Source organism: Nothobranchius furzeri, chromosome 11 (genome assembly GCF_043380555.1).
Source record: "Nothobranchius furzeri strain GRZ-AD chromosome 11, NfurGRZ-RIMD1, whole genome shotgun sequence".
Taxonomy (NCBI): domain Eukaryota; kingdom Metazoa; phylum Chordata; class Actinopteri; order Cyprinodontiformes; family Nothobranchiidae; genus Nothobranchius; species Nothobranchius furzeri.
In genome coordinates, this window is record NC_091751.1 from 33762304 (window position 1) to 33789914 (window position 27611).

Genomic DNA, 27611 nt, shown 5'->3' on the forward strand with positions numbered 1-27611 from the left:
CCCCACACACACACACCCACAGCCTTTGACCTTTAGCCTGGTGTGCTGCACAACCAGTAGGCTTTGATCACTGGACCTCAGGGACCTGCTGGGGGTGTAGGGACTAAGATGATCACCAATGTAAGATGGTGCTTGTCCATTTAAGACCCTATAGACCAGAACCAGGATCTTGAAATGAACCCTGAAGTTGACTGGCAGCCAGTGAAGCTGGAGGAGAAGCGGGGTGATGTGGGTGTGTTTGGAGGACTTGGTCAGAAGCCGAGCACAGGCGTTCTGAACCACCTGTAGACGGTTCAGGGAGGTTCTGCTCAGACACGTGAAAAGAGACTTACAGTAGTCTAAGCGTGAGGAGATGAAGGTGTGGAGAACTGTCTCAAGTTCAGAGCGGGACAGAATGGGACTCAGCTTAGCAATGTTCCTTTTAATAAAGTCTAGAGAAAGTTCTGAACTGGTCCACTTGTAAAATGTTCTGGATGTGCGGATAAAACTGTCCGATGTTATACTTGACCTCTAGGAAACACCTGGAAGGTGAGACGGTGGCTCATCTGGTCCCGTGGTAAATCCAACCACGTCAGTGCCCTGCCCACCAGTGAGTTCCTCAGGACCATCCTGCTGAGGTTTTAATCAACCCACATACCTGGAGAAGGCTTTCGTGGACCATCAGGTGTTTCTAGGTGAAGCAACTGAATCTTGAAGGATTTTAGGGTTTTTTGGGACCTGGCTTGATGGTTCTTGGTGGGAGGAACAGACTGCAGCCTCTGGAACTGAAGCAGCTCCCTGAAGATATGCGGAGTGAAGTCAAACGTGCAGCTCTTCCTGTTTCTAGGTGGCATCACTTATTTTGTGACGTCCTGGCCACAAACAGGAAGCTGCTAAGCTTCCTCTCTACAACGACAGAGCCTGAGAGTTGTCGCTGTCGGACATCACTGAGACCTTTGTGGAGCTCGAAGGACTCCTGATGTTCCCCAGACCATGCTTGCTTGGTGGTCTCAGGCAGCAGCAGCGGCGCAGCAGCCGCACCATGTCACGGCGAAAGCGCACACCCACAAACACATAGAGGAACGGGTTGAGGCAAGCGTGCATGTAGGCCAGACTCTTTAGCACTTGCCCCGCCTTGTCCAAGGCCTTGACCTTGCTGCAGTCTGTCACCGTCATGTTGGAGGCCTGAGTGGTCTCCATGACCAGCATGCTGTTGTAGGGCAACTGGGATGCAACAAACGCCACCACCACAGCCAGGATCACCCGCATGGCTTTGTGCTTCCCAAAGTTGCGGGTTTTGAGCAGCGTGGCAACAATGGCGCTGTAGCAGAAGGCCATGACAACAAAGGGCAGGAAGAAGCCCATGCTCACCTGCAGGGACAGCACCAGGATCTTGGTGCGGTTCCCCAGGTTTGAGGGGAAAACCATCCTGCAGTACTGTCTGGATTCCACGTTGGCAGGCTCGGCGAACACCCACTCAGGTGTGGCAAGCAGCAGCGCAAGCAACCACACCCCCATGCACACACACCGGCTGCAGCGACGGCGCTCTATCTGCGAGTTTTGAGCCTTGGTGGTCTGCACGATGACAACGTACCGATCCACACTGATGCAGGTGAGAAGAAGCATGCTGCTGAACAGATTTATCTTGTAGAGGGCCGAGTTCAGCTTACAAAGGACAGTGCCAAAGTTCCAGCTGTACGATGCCTCGGCGGCCCACAATGGCAGCGTGACAAGGAACAGCAGGTCGGCTACTGCCAGGTTCAGCAGGTACACGTCTGTCATCGTCTTCAGCCGCTTACGAATGTTCAGGTAGATCCACACCACTGCTAAGTTTCCAACGCCGCCAACGAGGGCAATCATCCAGAAGAGTGGTGGTTCATACCGGCTTCTGAACACCCGCACTGACTCCCGGTCGCACATCAGGTCCGTGAGGTTGTCCAAATAATCGTAGTCCTCTTCAGTAGTGGCTGAGGGACTGAAGTAGGATGGGTCCTGCAGCACAAACAACACACCTGAACTCTCCATTCCATACACCTGATAAGGAATCAGAAGCAGCGGACTTACCTCTGTGGTCATCACTGTGATGATGTCATCAGTAAGGGTCATGTTTACAGTGATGATGTCATCCATCTTCTTAACACAAACACATACATGATAGCAAGTGTTTAGTAACATGTTTTACTACATTTTCTGTGTTGCATCATTTCCTGCTGTGACTCTTCCAAAATAAAAGCTTCTTAGAGCTTTGTCAGGTCCTGTGAGCGTGTCACACACACACACACACACACACACACACACACACACGAACTCACACGGACTCACACACACACACACTCACACATACTCACACAAACACACACACTCACACACATACACATACACACACACGGACTCACACACTCACACACACACAGACTCACACACACACACACACACACGGACTCACACACACACACACACACACACACATGGAGTCACACACGCTCACTCACAGGACAGACTCACCATCGTCATGCTCTCATCCCTGCCGTGTGTCTCAGTTTGCGCTCTCTCTGTCTTGTCGTCCGTTAAACCACAAAGTGACGAATCAGGGGAAGAAGTTACAAAAATTTGAGAGGAGGAGTTACACACACATCATACCCCCCCCCCCCCCCCCCCCCCCCCACACACACACACACACACACACACATAGGTAAGTTGTGTGATGAAGATAAAGCTTGGCCCCTAATCTTAGCAGGTGTGCTTCATTGGGTTGATTCTATAGTCAGCAACGTGTTTGTTGTGTCTGCAGACACACACTTGCTATTTGTGTTTTTAAAAACAGCCAATCAACCACAGTTAGTCCTGTAACCATGGCAACGGCCCCCTCAGCTTCACCTGGGCCTCAGGTCTCAAAACGTGTGTGTGTGTGTGTGCGTGTGTGTGTTTACTTCAGAAGTTCTTTGTGAGTTAGACTGAAACGACTGCGGTCAGAACATCATGTTCTGATTCACCTCTGCTTCCTGTTCAATACACACACACACACACACACACACACACACACACACACACACACACACACACACACACACACACACACACACGCACGCACGCACGCACACACACACACACACACACACACACACACATCTTTCAGTGATAAACAAACTGAAATTTCCAGGATCAGAATCACAGATGATCTAGCAGGCCCAGGCTAGTTCTGGTCCTGATCACCAAAAACTGTTTGGAGTAAAAGAGTCTGTGGTTCCTGGCTTAGTACAAGAAGGTCTGAATGTTCTGCAGGGTTAGGTGGAGAATGCAGATCCAGTCTGCCAAAAGACAGACAGACAGACAGACAGACCAACAGACAGGCAGACAGACAGACAGACCGACAGGCGGACAGACAGACCGACAGGCGGACAGACAGACCGACAGGTGGACAGACAGACAGACCGACAGACGGACAGACAGACAGAGCGACAGACGGATAGACAGACAGACAGACAGACAGACCAACAGGTGAACAGACAGACAGACAGACAGACAGACCAACCGACAGGCGGACAGACAGACAGACAGACAGACAGACACAGACCAACCGACAGGCGGACAGACGGACAGACAGATAGGCAGACAGACAGACCAACCGACAGGCAGACAGACAGACAGACAGACAGACAGACCGACAGGCGGACAGACAGACCGACAGACAGACGGATAGACAGACAGACAGACAGACCGGCAGGCGAACAGACAGACCGACAGGCGGACAGGCGGACAGGCGGACAGACGGACAGACAGACAGACCGACAGGTGGACAGACAGACAGACCGACAGACGGACAGACAGACAGAGCGACAGACGGATAGACAGACAGACAGACAGACAGACAGACCACAGGTGAACAGACAGACAGACCAACCGACAGGCAGACAGACAGACAGACAGACAGACACAGACCAACCGACAGGCGGACAGACGGACAGACAGATAGGCAGACAGACAGACCAACCGACAGGCGGACAAACAGACAGACAGACCAACCGACAGGTGGACAGACAGACGGACAGACAGACAGACAGACAGACAGACAGACAGACAGACAGTCAGACAGACAGACAAACCAACCGACAGGTGGACGGACGGACAGACAGATAGACAGACAGACCAACCAACTGGCGGACAGACAGATAGACAGACAGACCAACCGACAGGCGGACAGACAGATAGACAGACAGACAGACCGACCAACCGACAGACAGACAGACAGACCGACAGGCGGACAGACAGACAGACAGACAGACAGACCGACAGACAGACGGATAGACAGACAGACAGACAGACAGACAGACCGGCAGGTGAACAGACAGACAGACAGTCCGACAGGCGGACAGACAGACAGACAGACAGACCGACAGGTGGACAGACAGACAGACCGACAGACGGACAGACAGACAGAGCGACAGACGGATAGACAGACAGACAGACCAACAGGTGAACAGACAGACAGACAGACAGACCAACCGACAGGCGGACAGACAGACAGACACAGACCAACCGACAGGCGGACAGACGGACAGACAGATAGGCAGACAGACAGACCAACCGACAGGCGGACAAACAGACAGACAGACAGACGGACAGACAGACGGACAGACAGACAGACAGACAGACAGACAAACAGACAGACAGACAAACCAACCGACAGGCGGACAGACGGACAGACAGATAGACAGACAGACCAACCAACTGGCGGACAGACGGACAGACAGATAGACAGACAGACCAACCGACAGGCGGACAGACAGATAGACAGACAGACAGACCGACCAACCGACAGACAGACAGACAGACTGACAGACCGACCAACCGACAGACAGACAGACAGACAGACAGGAGAACGAAAAGTCTAGTCTGTGTGAACTTGCTCGGAACAGCTGGATCCACCCATCTTCTGATTGGTCAGAGGATGATAGGCGGGGAGGGGTTACACCCGGACAGATCAGCAGTCAAGGAGGACCAGTTTAGGGCGATGGTGGCACAGGAGTTAGGCGCTTGCCCCGTAATCGGAAGGTTGCAGGTTCGAGCCCCGCCCAATCTGTCACTGTCGTTGTGTCCTTGTGCAAGACACTTCACCCCCTTGTCTGCTGGTGGTGGTCGGAGGGACCGGTGGTACCGGTGTACGGCAGCCTCGCCTCCGTCAGTGTCCCAGGGCAGCTGTGGCTACTTCATAGCTCATCATCACCAGCGTGTGAATAACTGATTGTGCTGTAAAGCACCTTGGGGGGTTCCAGGACTCTAGAAGGTGCTATATCAGATACAGGCCCTTTACCAGCTCTGATTGGAGACTGTTTCTGCTGCTGACAGTCTGATCTCTGCAGTAGTTGGACCAGGAGCTTTAACCAGAACCTGTTATCTGCTTTTACCCGTCTGACCGCGAGCAGAATGTTCTGGTCTGCGTGTGAGAGTGTGGTTACAGCTTGTCATGCAACGCTGTTTAGTGTGAAAACACTGGCACGCAATGTGGAGCCTCACACACACTTCCTGTCAGAACCGGAAAAAACAGCTGGGTCATATGACCTGACTTTCTTTTTCTGCTGCTGTCAGACTCATCAGATGGTGGTTGTCATGGTGACAGTTTATTTTGGCAGCACATAGTCACACATCACCTCACTCACTTCAACCATCTGTGTCATGCACACCTGATTTGAATCAATCAATCAATCAGATTTTATTTATAAAGCGCTTTTCAAACAAAGTGCTTTAAAAAAATGACCCCAAATTCCCATAACAGTTTAAAACCATTAACAGACACATGCAAACACTCACACACACACAAAAAAAAAAAATCAGTAAAAATTTATATTCAGCTGAGTCCAGATGAGCCATGTAAGGTAAGGCAAGGAAACGCCATCAGAGGAGCCGTCTGCCCCGGCAGCATCAGGTCTTCCACACTAATGGGCCATTCCCACCTGTACCGGGTCGGCCCGGGCCGGGTAGCGTAGGTTGTTTACATATCTGGGTGGCCTGGTATTTTTCCGGGCCAACCAAGGCTCATTCTCAGCCCTCTTCTCGAGGGGGTCTGCTTCAGGCCGACCAGGGCCAACACACCCACTGCTGACAGCAAATTCACACCTTCCATTAGAGCAAGCCTCTGATTGGTGGGTAGAATCAGCCCACATGGGCTTAAGGCAAGGATGTGTGAAATCAACCGGGCCAGGCTGGGGCCGACTGGGGCTACCCGGCCCGGGCCGACCCGGTACAGATGGGAATGGCCCATAAGTCAGGGCGCTCAGAGGAGAGGGAGCATAGACCCCCACCTCCACTTAAACACTACCTATAGAGTCAGCAGTAATCAGCAGGTGATTAACAGGCTCCCACTGAACAGGTAACTCAGGTATGTAACTCAGGAGCAGCAACTAGCAAATGCTGGATGGGAGCCCGAAGAACCAGTTCAGTTTTCAGTTTTAGTTTATTTGTCATATGCAAGTTAGCACAGGGTCAACATTGCAATGAAACGTGTATGACGAGCAGCGGTCTCTCAGCAACATGATACAGGAGAAAATATAATAAAATATAATAAAAATATAATAAAATAAAGCAAAAAAATATAGTAAGGAGCAAAATATTAGAGAGACATGGTAAAAGGGAAAAGATGACTAAATATATATGTGTCAATAAAGAAAATCCTGAAAAGAAATATGACGGGAGGGCAGATGGGATATTGCACAGGAATGAGCTGCAGAAAATTACAGTATTGCACTTTAGATATAAATTACAGTATTGCAGGATATAAATTATGCAGGATATAGATTACAGTGTTGCACTTTGGATATAAATTACAATAACAATAAAGTGAAGTGACCAGTACGGATTAAATATAGTACTTGTGAAGCTGCAGGGTAGCTTCTGAGTCCTGTGTTGTGTGTGTTTAGGTGTTGTGGTTGAGGTGTCGTATGGCTTGATGATAGAAACTGTTTTTAAGTCTTGTAGTCCGAGCAGACAGACTCCTGTAACGTCTGCCAGATGGTAACAAGGAGAACAGCTGATGTGCCGGGTGGCTGTGGTCCTTGATGATGCTGTGTGCTTTCCGGAGGCATCGTTGGAGATAAATGTCCTGAATGGCAGGAAGCCTCATGCCAGTGATGTGCTCTGCTGCTTTCACCACCCTCTGTAGTGATTTACGGCTGCTGGCAGAGCAGCTTCCGTACCACACTGTGATGCAGCTCGTCAGCAAGCTCTCAATTGCACTCCTGTAGAAATTTGAGATGAAGCAGGCGCTCACGCCAAACTTCCTCAGCCTCCTCAGGAAGTAAAGCCGCTGGCGAGCTTTCCTGATAGTAGTGTCTGTGTGAAGGGTCCAGGAGAAGTCCTCAGTGATGTTGACTCCAAGGAACTTGAAGCTGCTGACCCTTTCGACCTCGACCCCGTTGATGCGGATGGGTTGGTGTTCCCTGACTGGTCGTTTCCGGTAGTCCACTATCATTTCTCTGGTTTTGCTGATGTTGAGAGTCAGGTTATTTTCCAGGCACCACTCGTACAGTGCCATCACCTCCTCTCTATAGGCCGTCTCATCATCCCCTGTGATGAGGCCTATGATGGTTGTGTCATCCGCAAACTTGATGGTGATGTTGGTCTCATGTTTAGCAACACAGTCGTGTGTGAACAGGGAATATAGGAGGGGGCTAAGCACACAACCCTGGGGCGTACCTGTGTTTAGGATGAGTGATGAGGAAGTGTGCTTACCAACTCTCACCACCTGGGGCCTGTCTGTGAGGAAGTTTAGAATCCAACTGCAGATCGGTGTTCCCAGCCCAAGGTCGACGAGCTTCGTGGCAAGTCTTGAGGGGATGATGGTGTTAAATGCCGAGCTGTAGTCGATGAAGAGCATTCTTGCATATGTATTCCCTTTCTCCAGGTGAGTGAGGGCGGTGTGTGTTGCCAGGGCGATGGCATCCTCTGTGGCTCTGTTTGTCCGATAGGCAAACTGAAGAGGATCCAGTGTGTCAGGGAGGGAGGAGCAGATGTGACATTTGACCAGCCGCTCCAGGCACTTCATGATGACGGATGTCAGTGCAACAGGACGGTAGTCATTCAGACAGGAGACCACTGATTTTTTGGGAACGGGAATGATGGTGGATGCTTTGAGGGACGTCGGGACCACTGACTGCCTCAGGGAGAGGTTGAAGATGTTGGTAAACACCTCTGCCAGCTCGTCTGCACACACTCTGAGTAGCCGGCCTGGGATGCCGTCTGGTCCTGGAGCTTTGTGAGGATTGACCTTTTTAAAGGCCCATCTCACAGCTTCTGTTTCCAGAGTTAGAGTTGCAGCCTCACTGTCCTCTTGAGGGTAGAGGATCTCCTCTCTGTTGTCTGCATCAAAACGAGCATAGAAGTTGTTCAGCTCGTCTGCGAGAGATGCAGTGGGCTGAACACTGACTGTGCTGACCTTCTTGTAGTCAGTGATGCAGCGCAGTCCATTCCACAGTCGCCTGGTGTCAAAGCTGTGGTAGCCGGACTCCATTTTGTCCCTGTAGTCCTTTCTGGCCTTTTTTATGGACTTTCGGAGGTCATACCTGGCTGCTTTATATGCGTCAGCATCTCCAGAGTTAAAGGCAGAGGTTCGCGCTTTTAGCTTGGCGCGAACGTCTTTATTTACCCAGGGTTTCTGATTTGGGTATATGCGGACAGTGGTTTTTGTGATGATATCATCCATGCACTTCCCAATATATCCAATGACAGAGTCTGTGAGTTCATTGATGTTGCCATCAGCTGCATCCACAAATATCTGCCAGTCAGTTGTCTCAAAGCAGTCCTGCAGGACCTCCTCAGCCTCACTGTCCCATTTGTAAATAACTCTGGAAGCTGGTTTTTCCCGTTTTAGTCTTTGTCTGTATGCAGGCAGCAGCAGAATGGAACAATGGTCTGCCTTACCAAAAGCTGGGCGGGGGAGGGGTTTGTAACACTCTTTGAATGGAGTGTAACAATGGTCCAATGTTTGATCACCTCTTGTGGGGAAGGAGATGTGCTGATAGTATTTGGGGAGAACCTTCTTCATGTTGGCTCTGTTGAAGTCTCCCAGCACAATAAAGGCAGCTTCTGGATTTTTGTTCTCAAGTCCAGTGATGATGTCATACAGTTCGTCCATAGCCGTGGCTTTATCAGCGTGTGGTGGAATGTAAACAGCTGAGAGGAGAACTGAGCTGAACTCCCTCGGGAGGTAAAAAGGCCTGACTTTAACGGTCAGGAGCTCGAGGCTATGACAGCAGTAAGTTTTTAAGATACACACATCCCTGGCCCACAAGGAGTTAACCATAAAGCACACCCCTCCTCCCCTCTTCTTGCCTGAGTCCTTCGTTCGGTCTCCCCGGTAAACAGTGAATCCATCCGGCGTGATGGCGCAGTCGGGGACGCTGGGCTCCAGCCATGTCTCCGTGAAGGCCAGAACGCAGCAGTTCCTGATGTCTTGCTGGTGTTTAATCCGTGCACGCAGCTCGTCAAGTTTGTTGTCCAGAGACTGGAGATTCGCGAGCAGGATGCTGGGGAGAGGTGGCTTGCTGTTTCTCTGTCGCGTTCGGCACAAAACTCCAGCACGTTTTCCCCTCTTTGTTTTCCCTCGACGTCGTGCGAGTAAACAAAGGATCCCAGGCAGCACAGCGTCCACGGAGTCAAAACCTGCTGTAAAGTCCGAACTGGCTGATGAACGTAGCTCCAGAAGCGCTTGTCTGTCATACCGCGTGTATGATCGCGCTGTGCGCACAGTAATAGAGAGCAGAACAAAATAAATAATAAGATTTTTGCTGAGATGACTGGGAGCTCTCGTCGGTGCTGCCATCCTACGGCGCAACCACTCCTCGACCAGGCTTTCCAGTCTATCGGTCCCAGCGTGCTCTCTATAATTAATGCTTCTCTGGTTTCTGGTCAGGTCCCTGCTTACTTTAAGAATGCTGTAATCCACCCGCTTCTTAAAAAACCGAGTCTCGACCCCTCTCTCCATAGCAGCTTCAGACCATCTCTAAACTTCGTTCATCTCCAAGATCTTGGAAAAGGTTGTGGCTAAACATCTCACAGCAGCTCTTGATGAACAGAGCATCTATGATAGTGTAGGGTTGTGGTTTATGCTCTTTTATGAAAGAGGAACCATTCTACATATTAATTTGTGATATTAATTTTATTAAATTAATAACCAAATTGGATAGTTTTAAGAAGACTCAAAGGTTGTTTTCATCGATAAACTGATGATAATATCCGTGTGTCTGTGTTTCAGTTCAATGAAGAAACAAGTTTGAAAGTTAAAAGTTTTAATTCTTCAAATTAAACTAAAGATTTTGAAATAACAAACATGGAAATGACAATCAACATTGGCAACTTTGTGGGACAATCTTTAACAGTGGATATGCTTGCTCAAATAGACCTTGTGGTGAATGTGTGAAGATTGAACATGAGGTGAGCTGAGTGCGTGTGTGCATCTGATTTTGCTTCAGGAAGAAACAGGTGTCTGAGTGAAAAGTGATGGTTTGAATAAACTTAGGTTTTGTTGGAAAAGATGCATCAAAACGCTATCTGGTCGTGGACTGCCTCACCGTATTCAGGACTCCCTTTCGGATCCGGATCCCAGGAGGGTGGTACTCCAGATGACACCTCGGCTGGCAGAGGAGACGAAGGTGTGCTGGTGCTCCGGTCCAGAGATGAACTCGGTACACGTTGTTGAAGCATTTGTAGATGCGCTTTCTTAAGTTTAATTCACTCAGAAATCAAAGGACTCGAGGCGAGTCCGCGTTAGTTGTTGCAATTCAGCTATTCCTAGGAATAGCGTGAGGGGGGGGGGGGGGGGGGGGGAAATGAGCCGATCGGCTCGGTCCCCCCTTTTGCGTTTATTCAGGTCTTCTCTCTTTCGTTGTCCAGCACGAACTGAATCATGAACTGAAAAACTTACCAAAAGCCTTTCTCTTCTCAAAGCAAAACGTGTGCATCAGCAAATGTGTTTTGGAGTTTACTGTGAGAGCAGATGTGTGTGTGTGAGTGTTTGAGTGTGTGAAGGTCACCACTAAAACATCCTCAGAACATTATTTAATTAAGCAGTGATTCATTAGTTATTATGATTACCCAAAGCATAATAATCATTCATTTGATTAATCACATTTATAATGAGCAAAATGATAATGATTATTCTTTAACATTAAAATCAAGAAAAGGAAGTTTAAGACGTTATGTTATGACTACTTCCATGGGAAAAACATCTTCTGGCACGAAGCTGCAGGTGGCAGATGTTATGGTTTCCAGCAGACTCTTGCAGACTTCATGTCTGCAAAGGTCTCAAGCTGTGGGTGAAAGTTCTCAGCGACCCAGCACTTGACCCAGCCGAGTCAAATGACCTTTGACACAGAAAACCCATATTTCCTCATGTTACAATAGCTTCCAGTCAGGTTTTCGTAGAGCTCATTCTACTGGAATAACTCTTCTTAGGGTCTCTAATGGCCTTCTGACTCACAGTGATGCAAGGGACTGTTCTGTTCTGGTTCTGCTGGACCTGACTGCAGCCTTTGACTCTGTTGACCATCACCTGCTACTGGAGAGGCTGAGAGACTGGGTAGGTCTATCAGGATCTGCTCTGGAGTGGTTCTCTTATCTGTCTGAGCATTCCTTCTCTGTGGTTGACGGTGGCACAGGAGTTAAGTGCTCACCGCATAATCGGAAGGTTGCAGGTTCAAGCCTCACTCAGTCTGTCGCTGTTGTTGTGTCCTTGGGCAAGACACTTAATCCCCCTTACCTGCTGGTGGTGGTCGGAGGGACCTGTGGCGCCTGTGCTTGGCAGCCTCACCTCTGTCAGTGCTCCACAGGGCAGCTGTAGCTACATCGTAGCTCATTCCCCCAGCATGTGAATGGGCGAATGACTGATTGTGTTGTAAAACACCTTGGGGAGTTCCAGGATTCTAGAAAGTGCTATATCACAATACAGGATGTGGCAAGGTGGAGAAACGAGGGCCCGGGCGGGATTTGATCCCCAGTTTCCCAGGTGAGAATCACCACGCTAACCAGTCAGCCAAAGGGACATCCCCTTGGCCAAGTAGCCAGGGCACATGATCAATCGGGACACTGTGACAGGACACTCACAGTGCCACAAGGCCATTTACCATTTACCCCTCCATAAGGCCACCACAGCTCAGCAAAACATCATTGTAGCGTCTTCTGGGGAGAAAAACACTTAGAGAAAAAATAAAGCTAACAGCTGAAATAGCAGGAAATAATGTAGTTAAAGAGCAGAGTGTAGAAGAAAGTAGTCAAGTGTGGAAAGTGGTCAGTAAGTCCTCCAGCAGTCTAAGCCTATAGCAGCATAACTACAGAGATAACTCTGGATAACCCAGCCTTTTCAGATGGATGCATGTTGGAGGCAGGGCAAGGGAGAGCCGTCTTTACCGACTGTACACTCCACCTCCCTCTACTCCCTATATTGTTCCATATGTTCCTAACAGAGCAGTTCACTGCAGGTTTACTGGTATCTAGAATATCTAAAAATAGGATGGGAGTCAGATCTTTTAGTCACCAGGCTCCTCTCTCGTGGAACCATTGGCAACCTCAGTGCTTAGAGCCAACAGATATAAAGTAAGTCCAGCAGTGTGATAAATGCAACAGGATATATTATAAGTTCATATTATACGTATTTCAGGTTTCTACGAAAAGATACAGACAAAAACTATTTTGCATAACAGGACAAAATGGTTATTATAGCACAAAATTCATATTTTATTAACAAAACTCCCCAAAACAGTGGTTCTGTCTGCTTTTAGCGGGGGAAGACGGGTTACTGCTAAATGAAATAGTCAATTGTAGTAGAGCCCTTCTAGCCAATCAGAGGCGAGTAAGGCGGAACCTTCCTCGGACATCGGCACAGACATCGGTGGGTCCAAATGACGCCACCCGCGGGAGAGAAAAAAACAGGCCGAATATATTTTTACATTTTATTTACATTTGTTTTTAAATCATTTTACGGAGGAAAAAGGAAAAGATGAGAAGCAGGCCTACATGAATACAACCTTTGTTGACGGAGGAACACATTTCAATGTAACACCGACATCCGCCTTCAACAACCCGAGGAGGAGACGAAGAAGAAGTAAACAGCGGATATATTTGGCTAATTTCTAATCAGTAATGTTCGATTGATTTATTTATGTTCACGGCATTTTCTCCTGCTTTACGACCTACTGAGGTGTTTACGTTACTTTACTTTACGACCTACTGAGGTGTTTACGCTTGAAGAGCTGCCCTCAGACGTGGAACATCTAACCTGCAGACCCTGGTTGCGTCTCATGGCCGGTGACAGTTGAGTTCAACGACTCTGGGTTCTCGGTGTCCGGTGACTCACCTCCTTTCCTCCGGACCATCGGGAGCGACGCGTGCAAGGGTATCGTAGACTCTGCACACTTGGTTTCATACTAAATAAAGTTTATCTTATTAAACCAAACAGCCAAATGGATCTTACAACCCAGACACAACAAGGTCCATCTCAGATACTCACAAGGTTCTTCTGTAACATCTAGCTTCCATCTCATCCCTTCATCGTCAGTTATTCACACACCCATCCTTTCATTCGTACGTTGTCATGTACAATCATTAGTTTAGGAAGAGAGTTAGTCTTTATAACCATATATATGTGTGTGTTCCTGAATGAGTCAAAGAACCTAAAGTCCTCTGATTTAACATTCAAAACCAATCAGATTGATATTTCATATTTCTTTTCCATTCCATTCCATTTATTTGATAGAGCACATTTAAAAACAGCATGTGAGCTGACCAAAGTGCTGTACAGGGGTAAAAACATAAAACGTTAAAAGAATAAAACGGCTAGAGCATAGCACAAAGAACTGAACAAGAGAAGTCAATAAAATTGGTAAAAGAATAGTGCAAATAAACCTAGATAAAATAGTTAGGCAGTAAAAGAAAGGGAATAAAAGTAAGTCTTTAAGTGAGACATAAAAACCCCAATGGAGGGGGAGAGTCTGATGGGAGATCATTCCAGAGTTTTGGAGCGCAGACAGAAAAAGCTCGTTCACCACGGGTTTTGCAGCGTAGACGGGGAATCTGTAGTAGGTGAATGTCACCTGAACGGAGAGTCCTGCCCGGCACATAAGGAGTGAGTAACTCAGATATGTAAGGTGGTGCTAAGCCATTTAGCGCCTTAAAAACAAACAATAAAAATTTAAAACGTATACGGTAGTGCACAGGAAGCCAGTGAAGTCTTGCTAAATTGGAGTGATGTGCTGCCGACAGCCCGTATTGGTCAGAAATCTTGCTGTCGCGTTCTGCATCAGCTGAAGGCGAGATAATGCGGCTTTTGAAATGCCAAACAGAATTGCATTGGAGTAGTCCAACCTTGAGGTGATGAAAGCGTGAATGGTTGTCTCGAGGTGGCGCCGATTCAGAATGGGTTTTAGTTTGGAAAGACTTCTCAGCTGATATAAACATGATTTAACCATGTGATTAACGTGAGGGTCCATTTTTAGAGCCACATCCATTTTAATTCCAAGATTAACAATTGTTTGACTAATTTTAAAAGGAAGTGCAGAGAAATCACTAGCGGAGGAAGACGAGCCTTTAGGAGTAAAACTAATAAACTCGGTCTTAAAATAATTCAGCTGCCGAAAATTTGCTGCCAGCCAGTCTTTAACCTCACTCAGGCAATCCAGGAGCGGCTGGATGGAGGTAAAAGTCTTCAAGGGAACATAAATCTGGCAGTCGTCCGCATAAAGATGAAAGTTAATGTTGAACTTCCTGAAGATTAGTCCCAGTGGAAGAATATAAATGCTAAATAAAAGGGGGCTGAGGATAGACCCCTGTGGCACGCCCCAAGGAAGAGCAGCAGAGGGAGATGAACAGTCATCCATCCTAACTCTAATAGACCTGTTGTCAAAGTAGGAGCAGAACCAGTCAAGCGCAGATCCCTTAATGCCGACCAAATTCTCAAGGCGGGACAGTAAAATGTCATGGTCAGCCGTGTCACATGCAGCTGAGAGGTCCAACATAACCAGGGCAACATGGGAACCAGAATTAGTAGCTAAAATAATATCATTAAAAACCCTGATGTGAGCAGATTCTGTGCTGTGATATTGTCTAAAACCAGACTGAAATTTATCCAAGACCCCAAAATTGTTCAGATGGGGCATAATTTGATTATAAACAGCCTTTTCCAACATTTTTGACAAGAAGGGAACATCACATCTTATTGATCATTCAATAAATAAGTAGCCGATGGTTACCGCTCCATTTGGTTTGTTTACATTGAACCAGTTCATGAGCCGGGGTCAGATCATCTTCATGTGTCCTTCATGTGCCCTTGTGTTTATGTCTCCAGGACAAGGTCAGGCCCCTGCAGACCAGCTTGGTTTTAACAGTGATGTCATGGCTAAAGAAGCGCTACAGTGACATCAGTCCTGTGACCCTGCAGGTGGTGGGCGGAGCCCTGAGCTCAAGCCTGTACTGTGGGGAGGTGGAGGGTCTGTCGTTGGCGGAGTCCTTTCTGGTGGAGCTTTATCGCTGTAAAATCTGTCAGTTCACCTGTGGGCTAAGGGCAGGCATCAGCAGCCATCTGCTGCTCCGCCATGCCCCACCCACCCTCACCTGTCTAATCGAGTCTGATGGACAGGAGGCGGGGCTTGAAGCCAGGCTCCAACAGACAGAGTCGCCCTACCAGCTGGATCTAGGTGGAGAGTCAAAGCAGAGAGAGGAAGATGAAGAGTTTCTGCTCTACGACATGCTGGAGGACATGAGTCCGCCCACCTGTGACATCAGCTCTGAGGGGGGTCTCCAGGTGTCACACACCTGTGAGGTGACACACACACACACGCACAAACACACACATATACACACACGCACAAACACGCATACACAGACATGCACAAACACACACACACCCATACACACACACACACACACCCATACACACACACACACATGCACACACACACATACACACGCACACGCACACACACACACACACACACACACACACACACACACACACACTTACACTCCTCTTCTTCCTCTGAGTGTTAATTTCTCTCTACAGGTCAGCACTCTCTTTGAGGAAGAAGAGGAGTCCTCCATCCTCCCCCTGAAGGGAGGGTCGGTGGATCTGTCCTGTCCCATCAACCCCCCCTCCACCCAGGAGGAGATGGAGCAGTCGGCTCACCTCATGACTCTGGGACTGTGTCGGATTTCTGCTGTCAAACCTTCAGGTCCTCTCCCATCGGTCGAGCCCCTTCTCCCACAGCTAAGCAGGACAGGTGGACAGACAGTGACTCAGCCCCCTGACCGCCACAGTCTGCTGTGTCTTCTGTGTCCTCTAACTCTCCCGTCCAAAAGGCTGCTGGATGTCCACGTTCGGTCTCACCGGCCTGCTGGTGGCTTTGGCTGTCCCCGCTGCAGGTGGACTGCAGACAGCTGGGAGGAGCTGGAGCACCACTGGAGGAGCCACAGCAGGAGCGGGAAGAGGAGGAGAAGGAGGGAGGGCCAGGAGCAGCAGGGAAATGGAAAGAGGAGGAGTTATCTCAAGAGGAACAGGAAGTCAGAATTACAAAGTGCCTGCAGCAGATCCTCAGGTCAACTTCACAATGGATCAGTAATCAACAGGTAGTCAGCTACTAACAACTACTCTTCTGTCTTCAGACATGTGGGGCGGGCAGCTATTTGTACCTGCAGCATCAGAGGAGGTGGAGCTTCCTGACAGGTGTGTTGGTCGAGTTTCTCAGGTGGCTTTTATTGTGGTAAATCTTCTAATACCTGTCTGTGTGTGTGTGCGTGCGTGCATGCGTGTGTGTGTTACTCCAGCCCCATTCCCAGTCAGACCAGCACATCTCAGACTGGTTCTCAGAACATCTTAAAGGCACCAAGGATGTTGAGCAGAAAAAACAGTAATGCGGACTCTACAAGAGGTCATGACCTCTGCTGCTCACACTGCCACAGGTAATGAATGCAGTCAGAATTATTTTAACTGTTAATCTGGTCAGATTGATGGTCATATGTTAGAATTATTTTATTATTAAATGATTATTTAGACTTGTCAGCTTGATGATTTTCTTCCTGCAGGAAGTTCTCCTCTAAGCTGATTCTAAAGCGTCACCTGGGTATCCATGTTGGAGAGAAACCCTTTACCTGTCCTCACTGTTCATACAGCAGCAGACTGAAGGCTTCACTGCTGCAACACCTGAGAACTCACACAGGTAACACCTGAAAGTCACGCAGGTAATACCTGAAACTCACGCAGGTAATACCTGAGAACTCACACAGGTAATAACTGAAAGTCGCATAGATAAACACCTGAAACCAACGTAGATAAACACCTGAAACCAACATAAACACCTGAAACTCGCATAGATAAACACCTGAAACCAACGTAGATAAACACCTGAAACCAACATAAACACCTGAAACTCGCATAGATAATCACCTGAAACTCATGGTAGGTCTTAGCTCAGATGGTGCCTAACTCCTGTGTTTTTTGTTACAGGTGAGAGACCATTCAGGTGTTCTGAATGTTCGTATGCTTCTATTGATCGCAGCTCTCTGCTGAGACATTGTAGAACTCACAGTCAGGAAAAACCGTACAAATGTCAGCTTTGTGACTACTGCAGGTAAAAATCAGATACACCTGTCTGAAATGTCTTCACTTTGAAAATTGTCCTCACTTTGTAGTAGGGCTGGGCGATATGGCTTACCATCACTGGCAGTGTGTGAATGTTACGGTGCTTGAAAGCGTCTTTGAGTGTCCTAAAAAGCGTTATATAAGTTTGATGTATAATTATTATAAAATCAATATCACCATATATTGAGGATTTCACCTCGAAAATGATAAATGGACGATAACTACAGGTGTGTGCAGAAACAAAGGTTGTCCACTAGATGGAGCTGTCATGTGTATTATGTTTAGTCACTTTTTTTTATGTGACTCAAGGTCGTCACGGGACAGGAACGCTGCCAACCAACACACATCTTTCATTTTTTTATTATCAAATTGATTGACATGGGAAAACTTATCCCGATAAGAGTCAGAAATTTCGATAACGATTCATTTCGATTTATTGCCCAGCCCTGTGCTGTAAGGAAAATGGGCAAAATGGTCCTCAGTATGTGGTATGTACAAGAGCACATATCACACACACACACACACACACACACACACACACACACACACACACACACACACACACACACACACACACACACACACACACCCCATATATACCAAATGGTGTGTCTATGGTTACATTGTGATTTCTTAGTAAATATTCTATTTGGTGAAAGATAAACTTTATTGTATTTATCCTAGTGAATCTATAATTAAACGGGTAAACTAGTAATAGCACATTCAATGTCAAAGAGAGTAAAATGTTATTATCAGGAGAGGGAGAATGTTTAAGCGGTTAGCAGCAGTGTGCTAACCGATGGCCCCCTCCATGAGGCCACCACAACTCAGTAGAACATCATTGTAGCTTCTTCTGGGGAGAAAAACACTTAGAGAAAAAATAAAGTTAACAGCTGAAATAACACGAAATAATAAAGTTAAAGAGCATATTGTAGAAAAAAGCAGTCGAGTGTGGAAAGTGGTCAGTGTATCCTCCAGCAGTCTAAGCCTATAGCAGCATAACTACAGAGATAACTCTGGATAACCTAGCCTTTTTAGATGGAGGTATGTTGGAGGCAGAACAAGGGAGAGCCGTCTTTACCGACTGTACACTCCACCTCCCTCTACTCCCCCACTTGTCCAGATCTTGCGTAACATCAGATTTTAACCATAGGCCCTATCAAATAAAAAATGTTTTAAGCCTAGTCTTAAAAGTAGACTGCCTCACGGACTAAAGCTGGGAGCTGGTTCCACAAGAGAGGAGCCTGATGTCTAAAAGATCTGCCTCCCGTCCTATTTTTAGATATTCTGGGAACCACCAGTAAACCTTCAGTCTGAGAGCGAAGTGCTCGGTTAGGAACGTATGGAACTATCAGGTCACTGATGTACGATGGAGCTTGATTATTAAGAGCTTTATATGTGAGAAGGAGGATCTCAAAATTTATTCTGATCTAAAAAGTACTGAGGAATGTCACAAGCTGCCGCTAATAGAGAAGGGTCACACTGACTTATGAAGACAATCATGTGGGAAAAAACAGGCTAAAATAGTGTGTTTTGCGGGCAGACTTAAACCTACAGAGGGAAGGTGCCTGTCGCATATGGAGGGGCAGCTTGTGAGATGGCACGTTCACCCCAAGATTTATAGCGAACCTTCAGAACAATCAGCAGCAGCTGATCAGCTGAACAAAGGGCACGAGTAGGTGTGTGGAGATGCAGCAGGTCGGCCAGGTAAGAGGGTGAAGGGCAGTTCAAAGCCTTGTAGGCAAACAGCAGGATTTTGAATTGAATTCTAAATTTGATCGGGAGCAAGTGTAAGTTTGCAAGAATGGGAGATGTGTGTGCGTTAAGAATCTGGCTGCAGCATTTTGAGCCTTCTGTATTCTGCCCAAGGCAGAAGCACTAATCTCAATCAGGACTGCCGAGTGATCCGGCGAAGCTGGAAAAAGCATGACCTGGCGGTTGCGTTGACTTGAGAAGTCATACAGGTCAGAATCTAGTTTCTCAAACTAGTGGCACACGATTGGATACTACTGGCATTCGTAGAGTTAAAAAAGGATGGCCTCTGTCTTGCTGTCGTTTAAACACAGATAGTTAGACAATAGCCAGGTTCTGACGTCAGAGAGGCAGTCTGTCAAAGCAGAGATTGATTGATGCTGACTGAATTTTAAGTAAACTTGACAATCATCGGCATAGAAACAAACATCAGAAAATAGCTTTTAGAGCCCCGATTGACATTCATTTGTTTGTTCTTCCGGGGACCCATGGTCCGGAAGTAGATGGGCGGGACATAGGCTTGCTATGTGGACTTGCTCCTTTCTGGATCCAACCCCTAGTGGATAAGGGGGTAACTGCAGCTTTTGTCACTTTTGCTTTAGCTTCACTTTTGGCAGGTGAAGTTTGCCCCTTGATGGTTTTTCATTGTTGCACATTTTTTCCTGTTGTTGCCGTGGTAACCTGTGGTGTATCTTTTTCTAATCGCAGCATCCAGAAGAAGGGTTTGGACCTCCACACACGTCGCCATCACTCTGGACTGGCATTTCCATGTCAGCAGTGCGAGTATTCAAATCCAGACCGACAGCTACTGCTCAAACATATTTGTAAAAGACACAACCCTTCTCTAAACACTGTGCTTTGATTGGACTGTTACCTGTTGATCATTGCAAGAGATGTGCCATTGTGTTTTCAGTTATGTTAAATGTTCTCATGTTGACTTTAAATGAAAATGAATAAAGCCTGAACTCAAACTTTTAACTTTCTTGTTTATAGTTTGATGAATTTCTCAGTCCTTCAGCTTCAACAGAATCACCATTCGACCCATCCCCATGGAAGGAAGCGGCTAGCTGCAGTGATGGCTGCGCTCAGGAACTATTTGGTGATTTAACCCCCAATCCAACCCCTTAAAGCTGAGTATCAAGCAGGGAAGCATTGGGTCCCATTTTTAAAGTCTTTGCTATGACCCGACTGGGAATCGAAACCCCTATCTCCCAGTCCCAGGGCAGACACTAGGCCATTGAGCTGGTTAAAGAGCTATATAGCATCTAAGCTAGAATTATTTTGAAAGGTTCTTAAGGTTTAAGTTCTAATTGGACGGGGGGGGGGGGGGGGGGGGGGGGGGGGGATCAGGAAACTGGGTCAACTGTTGGAACAGGTGTGTGTTGGGCTGCAGCCACATCATAAAGCTAGAGCGATCTGTTGTGTTCTGTCTGATGGGTCACTTTCAGGTCTACCTCTTAGTTCCACATCATTCATAGTTCATGTCCTCGCCTCGATAGGTTCATCGATTGGTGTTCTAATGGGACAGAAAGCTCTGATTGAGTCCATCACTTCTAAACTGTCCAACACAGCACATTCAAAAACAACACTAGCTTACAGAAAACATCACTAAAAAATCATGGAATAAAGAGAGAAAATTCAATAAAACCACTGTGTTCAACCTCAAATAAAAGTAAATTAATGTACCAACACTGTAGCTAGACGGAGCCATGGGGAGCTCCAGAGGTAAGCGGGTTCTGGAAGGAGCCATGGGGAGCTCCAGAGGTAAGTGGGCTTTAGACAGAGCTATGGGGAGCTCCAGAGGTAAGCAGGCTTTAGACAGAGCTACGGGGAGCTCCAGAGGTAAGTGGGCTCAAGAAGGAGCCATCGGGGAGCTCCAGAGGTAAGTGGGCTCAAGAAGGAGCCATGGAGGAGCTTCAGAGGGAAGTGGGCTCTAGAAGGAGCTATGGGGCTCTCCAGAGGAAAGGGGGTTCTAGATGGAGCCAAGGGGCTCTCCAGAGGTAAGCGGGCTCTAGAAGGAGCCATGGGGCTCACCAGAGGTAAGCGGGCTCTAAAAGGAGCCATGGGGCTCTCCAGATGTAAGCGGGCTCTAGAAGGAGTCATGGGGCTCTCAAGAGGTAAGAGGGCTCTAGATTTAGCCATGGGGCTCTCCAGAGGTAAGTGGGCTCTAGAGGGAGCCATGGGGAGCTCCAGAGGTAAGCGGGCTCAAGAAGGAGCCATGGGGAGCTCCAGAGGAAAGTTCTAGATGGAGCCATGGGGCTCTCCAGAGGAAAGGGGGGTTCTAGATGGAGCCATGGGGCTCTCCAGAGGTAAGCGGGCTCTAGAAGGAGCTTCCACATGTTAGTGATGCTGTGACTGAGGAACATTGTTTCTTAGATCTGAGACACTCCAGCCTGTCAAATAGGACCCAAACCACTTCAGCGCACTTTCTTAAATACTAATGAGCAGTTTAAGATGGGATAATAGGATGTGATGGTCTATGGCGGGGTAGGCCGGTCTCCAGGACGTTTTAGTTGTAACCCTGCTTTAACACACCTGATTTCAGTCATCAGGTCAACAGGCTTCTGCAGAGCCTGATGAGCTGCTGCACAGGTGATTCAACCAGTGAATCAAGCATGTCAGAGCAGAGAAACTACTAAAACGTGCTGTATACTGGACCTCCAGGACTAGAATTGAATGTCCCTGGTCTACATTATCAAAAGCATCGCTTAGGTTGAACATCTGCATCTCCTATTATTCAAAGAAGGTTGTTGAAACCTCAGCAGGGCCCTTTCAGAGCCACGGTGTTGATTAAAACTAGATTTGAACTTTTCTGAAATGTTTGAAAACCCTGTAACTGGATAAAAACAGTTATTCAACTACCTTGGAGAGAAAGGGTCCTTTAGAGATGGTCTCTGAGGTGGAGGAGAACCAGGACTACTCGGGTCAGCTGTAAACGGTGACTGATTGTGTCCTGTCTCAGTAGCCAGAATGAAACCACTCACATGTTTAGTGCAAACTGTCATTACGATGTTAGTAGCTCTAACATCTCCAGGCCCAGTTGTATCTACTACTGAGGTGACCCCAACGACATATAAATACTGGACAATTCATTTCCATAGACTCCAATAACACGTTTTTGAGGCCAAATGGGAGGTGGCCACCACCGCCATTTTGACCGTGTCACAGGTTCCGTCAAGCCCAGACAATTCCACAAAAGGGAAGAGAGGAGGAGCTGAGGGTGGGGCTGCAAGGCTGGGATCAACTGACGACACCCGGTCGAACTAGCTACAAGTTAACCCAAAGCTAATGCGGAGGTGGGAGCTAAGCTAACGGAGGTAGCAACCTAGCTACAACTGGAGTTAACTGTGCACAACACCAGAGCTTCTGAGTCAGAGATACGCCGGGCTGACCGCTGGGCAAAACCGGGTGGAACACCGAAGTCTCCGAGACAAGCCGGCAGCCGCACAGCAGACAAGCTCCGCTGCGATCTGAGATGCGCAGAGCCCGCTGGGGAGAACCGGGTGGAAAGGTTTCCATCCCAGATGTTGTCCATCTCCGTGTTGGTCCGGGTGATGGCCGCACGGGCCCGGATCCAAGCGAGCCGACAGCGGCAGACCAGCTTCTGGGCAGCAGGGACCTCCACCTCCGGCACCTGATGGTCGAACCGAGGGGGCTGGTACCCATAACAGGTCTCGAAGGGAGACATACTCGTGGCAGAGGAGGTCTGGAGGTTGTGGGACAGTTCCGCCAACAGGAGGAAGCGGGGCCAGGTGGTCAGCTGGGACGAAGCGAAGCAGCGCAAGTAGCGTCCAAGCTGCTGGTTAGCTCTCTCCGTCTGACCGTTCGTCTGTGGATGGTACCCAGAGGACAGGCTGGTGGAAGCGCCGACCAGGCGACAGAACGCTTTCCAGAAGCGTGAGACGAACTGGGGTCCCCGGTCGGAAACCACGTCCTGGGGGAAACCATGGAGCCCCACCACCTGTTCGTGGAGTAGTTCGGCCGTCCTCTTGGCAGTGGGGAGACCGGCCAGGGCCACCAAGTGCACGGCCTTGGCGAAACGGTCTGTGATGGTCAGTATGGTGTCCAAGTGGCCGACAACTGGCAGTCCCGTGACAAAATCCAGCCCGATGTGTGACCACGGCCGCTTGGGCACAGGGAGAGGTTGTAAATCTCCAGCGCCGGGTCTGTTTGATGACTTGGACCGTGCACACACATCACATGCAGCAGTGAACTCGCGGACATCCCTCCTCATGGACGGCCACCAGAGAGCCCGACGGAGGAACTGGAGGGTACGGGCTTGTCCTTGATGTCCGGCGAGCCGTGAACAATGCCCCCACATGGGCAGGGGCGATATGAAAGTTGTATGGCTCGAAAAAGAGGGCCCACCGAGCTTGACGAGGGTTGAGTTGGCGGGCAGTCTGTAGATGAATGAGATTCTGGTGGTCGGTGCAGATCAGAAAGGGATCGATGGTCCCCAAGAGCCACTTCCGCCATTCCTCCAGAGCCCATTTTATAGCCAGCAGTTCTCTGTCGCCGACCCCATAGTTCTGCTGTGTGGGGGAAAACTTCCGGGAGAAGTAGGCGCATGGGTGGAGCTTAGAGTCTGGACCCCGTTGCAAGAGGATGGCCCCTGCTCCCACATCAGAGGCGTCCACCTCCACGACGAAGGGCCGGGTCTGGTCCGAGTGGAGGAGGATGGGTTCCTTAGTAAAACGTCCGACCAGATCATGGAAAGCCCGGACAGCCTCTGGAGTAAGCCGAAAAGGGCGAGGCTGGTTGGTGGCTTTGGTGAGTGAGGTCAGAGGTGCTGCGAGGGAGCTGAAGTTGCGTATAAACCTCCGACAAAAGTTTGAGAAACCCAGGGAGCTTTGCAACCGCTTCGGGGTCGTGGGTAGAGGCCACTGAGCTACTGCCTGAACCTTCTGAGGGTCCATCTTCAGGCCCCGGGAGGAGATGGTAAAACCCAGGAAGGAGGTGGACTCCTGGTGAAACGCACACTTCTCCAGTTTGCAGTACAGTCCATGATCCAGGAGGCGGGACAGAACAGCTTGAACATGCCGGATGTGCTCTTCGGCCGTGCGGGAGTAGATGAGGATGTCATCTAGATAAACAAAGACCCAGCGGCCCAACATGTCTCTCAGCACATCTGTAATGAACCGCTGGAAGATGGCGGGGCTGTTGCAGAGGCCAAAAGGCATCACCAAATATTCATAGTGGCCGGTGGGCGTGATAAAGGCGGTCTTCCACTCCTCACCTTCCTTGTGTTGTAAGCGCTGCGCAGGTCCAGTTTAGTGAATACAGCGGCCTGTGTGATGGCGTCCAGGGCGGTGCCCATGAGAGGGAGAGGGTGACAGTCCCGGATCGTTATTTTATTTAACCCTCTACAGGGCCGGAGATCCCCCTCCTTCTTCTTTACAAAGAAAAACCCCGCGGCCCCGGGGGATGTTGAGGGACAGACGAATCCCTTCTGGAGGGCATCAGTTATATAATTGTCCATTGCCCAGGTCTCCGCCGGAGAGAGGGAGAACAAGCGACCCCGGGGGGGGGGGGGGGGGGGGGGGGGTGCCGGGCTGGAGCCTGATCTCCAGGTCATAGGATCGATGAGGAGGTAGCCTGGTAGTGGGTTCTTTAGCGAAGACCTGAGCGAGGTCGTGGTATTGAGGAGGGACGAGCGTCAGGTCTACGTCTTTGGGAGGAGCTGCTCCAGTCCGAGGTGTAGAGGAGCCCCAGTGGTTCTGGCAACCTGTGCCCCAGGCCAGGACCTTACTGGTGGACCAGGAGATGTGAGGCGCATGATCCCAGAACCAGGAGTGACCCAGGATGAGTGGTGTAGCCGGAGCCTGGATGACCAGGAAGTGGAGGGTCTCCAAGTGTTGGTCAATAGTCATGTGGAGACCCTGGGTTCGGTGGGTGAGAGGGTACGGCATGATTGGCCGTCCGTCCACGGAGGTCACAGGGATGGGTCGGTCAAGAGCAGTGAGGGGTATTTTGAGCTGAGTAACCAGTCCTTGATCGATAAAACACTCCGCGGCCCCAGTGTCTAAAAAAGCCTCAAGTCTGGTCGGACCTTGGTCCAGGTGGAGGGAGACTGGGAGAGTGGTGCAGTGTGGAGCCGGAAAAGTGGAGACTCCGGGCGGGACAGCCCCTACTCCGACCCGGAGGGACCGTTTCCCAGTCTTTTTGGGCACGTGCCACGGTGGTGACCCAAATCCCCACAGTACGCGCATCGTCCCTCCTGATAGCGCCGTGCCCGTTCCTCAGGGGGGAGATGTCCGAGCTGCATCGGCTCCTCCGTCGGTTGGTGAGCCGGACGACGGGGTGACGTTCTGGTGTGGATGGGAGCTGACGTTGTGCTCGGCCTGTTCAGGATGCAGCGGTCCAGCTGGAGAGCCAGATCCACTGCCAGGTCCAGGGAGGTGGGGGCCTCGTGTCCGATCATGCCCTCTTGGATTCTAGGTGACAACCCCTCCAGATAAACGGCCTTTAGGGCGGCGTCATCCCACCTCAACCGAGCGGTTGTCGTCCGGAAGTGAGAGGTGTACTGAGCCGCCGTCTGGGAGCCCTGGCGAAGCTGAAGCAGCCGAGTCTCGTCCGAGACCTCGCTGCTGGGATGAACAAATTTCTTTTTCATCTCCTTCACAAAATTCTCATAGTCATTGCAGGCAGGAGATTTTTGATCATAAAGAGCCGCCGCCCATTCACCGGCTCGACCTGTCAGCAGTGAGGTCAGCAGGGCGACACAAGAACAGGAAGTGGGGTAGCGTGCCGGCTGGCACTCAAAAGTCATTGCCAGGGTCGCCAGCATGCCCTCCGGGGACCCCCTGGTTCCGTCCCACTTATCTGGAAGGCTGAGGCGTGGCTCCATCGGCTCAGAGACGGCCGAGGTCCGTCGTTGCAGGGCAGTAGTAAGCTGTAAAACATTCAAATCCGTTTTTTGCTTTTTTCACTTTTAAGCTGATGTTTTAAAGGCTTTAATAGAAATAAATTCTAAATACAAACCATACACTAAAAGCTGAGGTTGTTCTGAAAAAAGGAGAAGCGTTACACACACTTTGCACATTTTATTACAATTTTACAGTCATAAGATTAAAAAAAACAGGTGGCCCTGTTATAATTATGGTCATAACAGGGTTATTAAGACGGCGATGCACAAACATGAAGTGATTGGTAGTCATTCCACTCCAATCCAGTTGGTGGCGGTAATGCACCAAATTGTTGTTTGCCAAGTGCCATGAGACTACAAATAATAATAAGAAGAGAGAGCAGAAAAAGAAGAAGAGAGGCGGGAGCGTTCGTAACAAACTCAAAGTAATAGTCAAAACATTAAGAATGAAATGGGGTTATAGTGGCTCCAATAAGAGAAAGAAGCAGCTTACTTCATAAAAGCTTTTATTTTCACTTCTGAAAGTGACATTGTTTTTTGATGTAAACATCAAAAGGAAGCAGAAAGGACAGACAATGGAAAATGTTTAAAGGGAGGAAAACATAGACCAAAATGGGAAATAGAAAAAAAAAACTAAGGCTCAAGCACAGGAGCACTGACAGGAAAAAGAAAGCAGAGCAAATATTGAAAGCGCTCAAAGGGAGGGAAATACAGAAAAAAGAGGACAAATAAAAAGAGAAAATAACTCCTGTCAGAAGAAGGGAGAGTTTCGCAAATCCAGTTAAAGGTAAGATTGTTGAAAATTTAGTGTAAGGGGCCCCATGTCTGTGTTTGCCTTGGGCCCCCAAATTGTTAAATCTGCCCCTGTATTCATGATAATGTCCGATTTGTCATCCAGAAGCAGGGATCAAATTATGTGGGAGAGTTGGTGCACTCAAGGCAGCTCCGTTCTGCGCACTGCACATTCTCAAAGTGGCGTAACCAAAAAACTATAATTAACACACGACCATTCATGTCCGTTATATCCTCTGGTATTCTGTCTTTTAATCGTGCCTGACGCAGTCGCTCATCATGTGCTGCGCTGATTTCACCTCACTGACGCAGCATCGAAATGTGAGCTCCGCTTTGCTGTCAGAATATCTCTATGATCTGCTCAAAAGTAACTGATGAGGTGAAAAAAGTAAGAACCCAGGCAGCAGTTTTTCTGGAGAGTTTAGAGGAGATGCAGGAAGATGAGAGACAGACAGGACAGGAAAATTGTTAGGTAATTTCATTTTCCCATCCAGGGTTACCTGAGGGAAAGTTCAACATGCAGGGGTTATACAGTATAAATAAGCCGATCGATTAACCCATACCAATCTTATTAACAATAAACAATAAATGCGTGTGTTAAGCCCC

General features: G+C 48.8%; 2 protein-coding genes across 6 annotated transcripts; one reads left to right on the forward strand and one right to left on the reverse strand.

Annotated features, from left to right (window-relative positions):
* On the reverse strand, positions 1-2603 carry ccr9a (chemokine (C-C motif) receptor 9a). 2 transcript variants are annotated; one of them, XM_015956501.3, is made up of 3 exons: positions 2485-2603; positions 2044-2109; positions 1-1971 (listed from the first exon to the last, which is right to left on the reverse strand). In XM_015956501.3, exons 1-3 carry the CDS (start codon positions 2491-2493, stop codon positions 886-888), a joined length of 1161 nt encoding a protein of 386 aa, XP_015811987.3. In that variant the 5' UTR covers positions 2494-2603; the 3' UTR covers positions 1-885. The 2 variants fall into 2 exon arrangements, with proteins under 2 accessions (XP_015811987.3, XP_015811986.3); XM_015956500.3 differs by having other exon boundaries at positions 2044-2112; positions 2485-2602.
* A 10224-nt stretch (positions 2604-12827) lies between these two features.
* On the forward strand, positions 12828-20326 carry si:dkey-154p10.3 (gastrula zinc finger protein XlCGF57.1). 4 transcript variants are annotated; one of them, XM_054743976.2, is made up of 9 exons: positions 12828-13104; positions 13200-13360; positions 15308-15781; positions 16022-16553; positions 16621-16681; positions 16783-16917; positions 17041-17174; positions 17462-17585; positions 20057-20326. In XM_054743976.2, exons 3-9 carry the CDS (start codon positions 15350-15352, stop codon positions 20208-20210), a joined length of 1572 nt encoding a protein of 523 aa, XP_054599951.2. In that variant the 5' UTR covers positions 12828-13104; positions 13200-13360; positions 15308-15349; the 3' UTR covers positions 20211-20326. The 4 variants fall into 4 exon arrangements, with proteins under 4 accessions (XP_054599951.2, XP_054599954.2, XP_015811963.3 ...); XM_054743979.2 differs by having other exon boundaries at positions 12828-13069; XM_015956477.3 differs by adding an exon at positions 19140-19303 and having other exon boundaries at positions 12828-13360; positions 20057-20193.
* The last annotated feature ends 7285 nt before the right edge of the window (positions 20327-27611 follow it).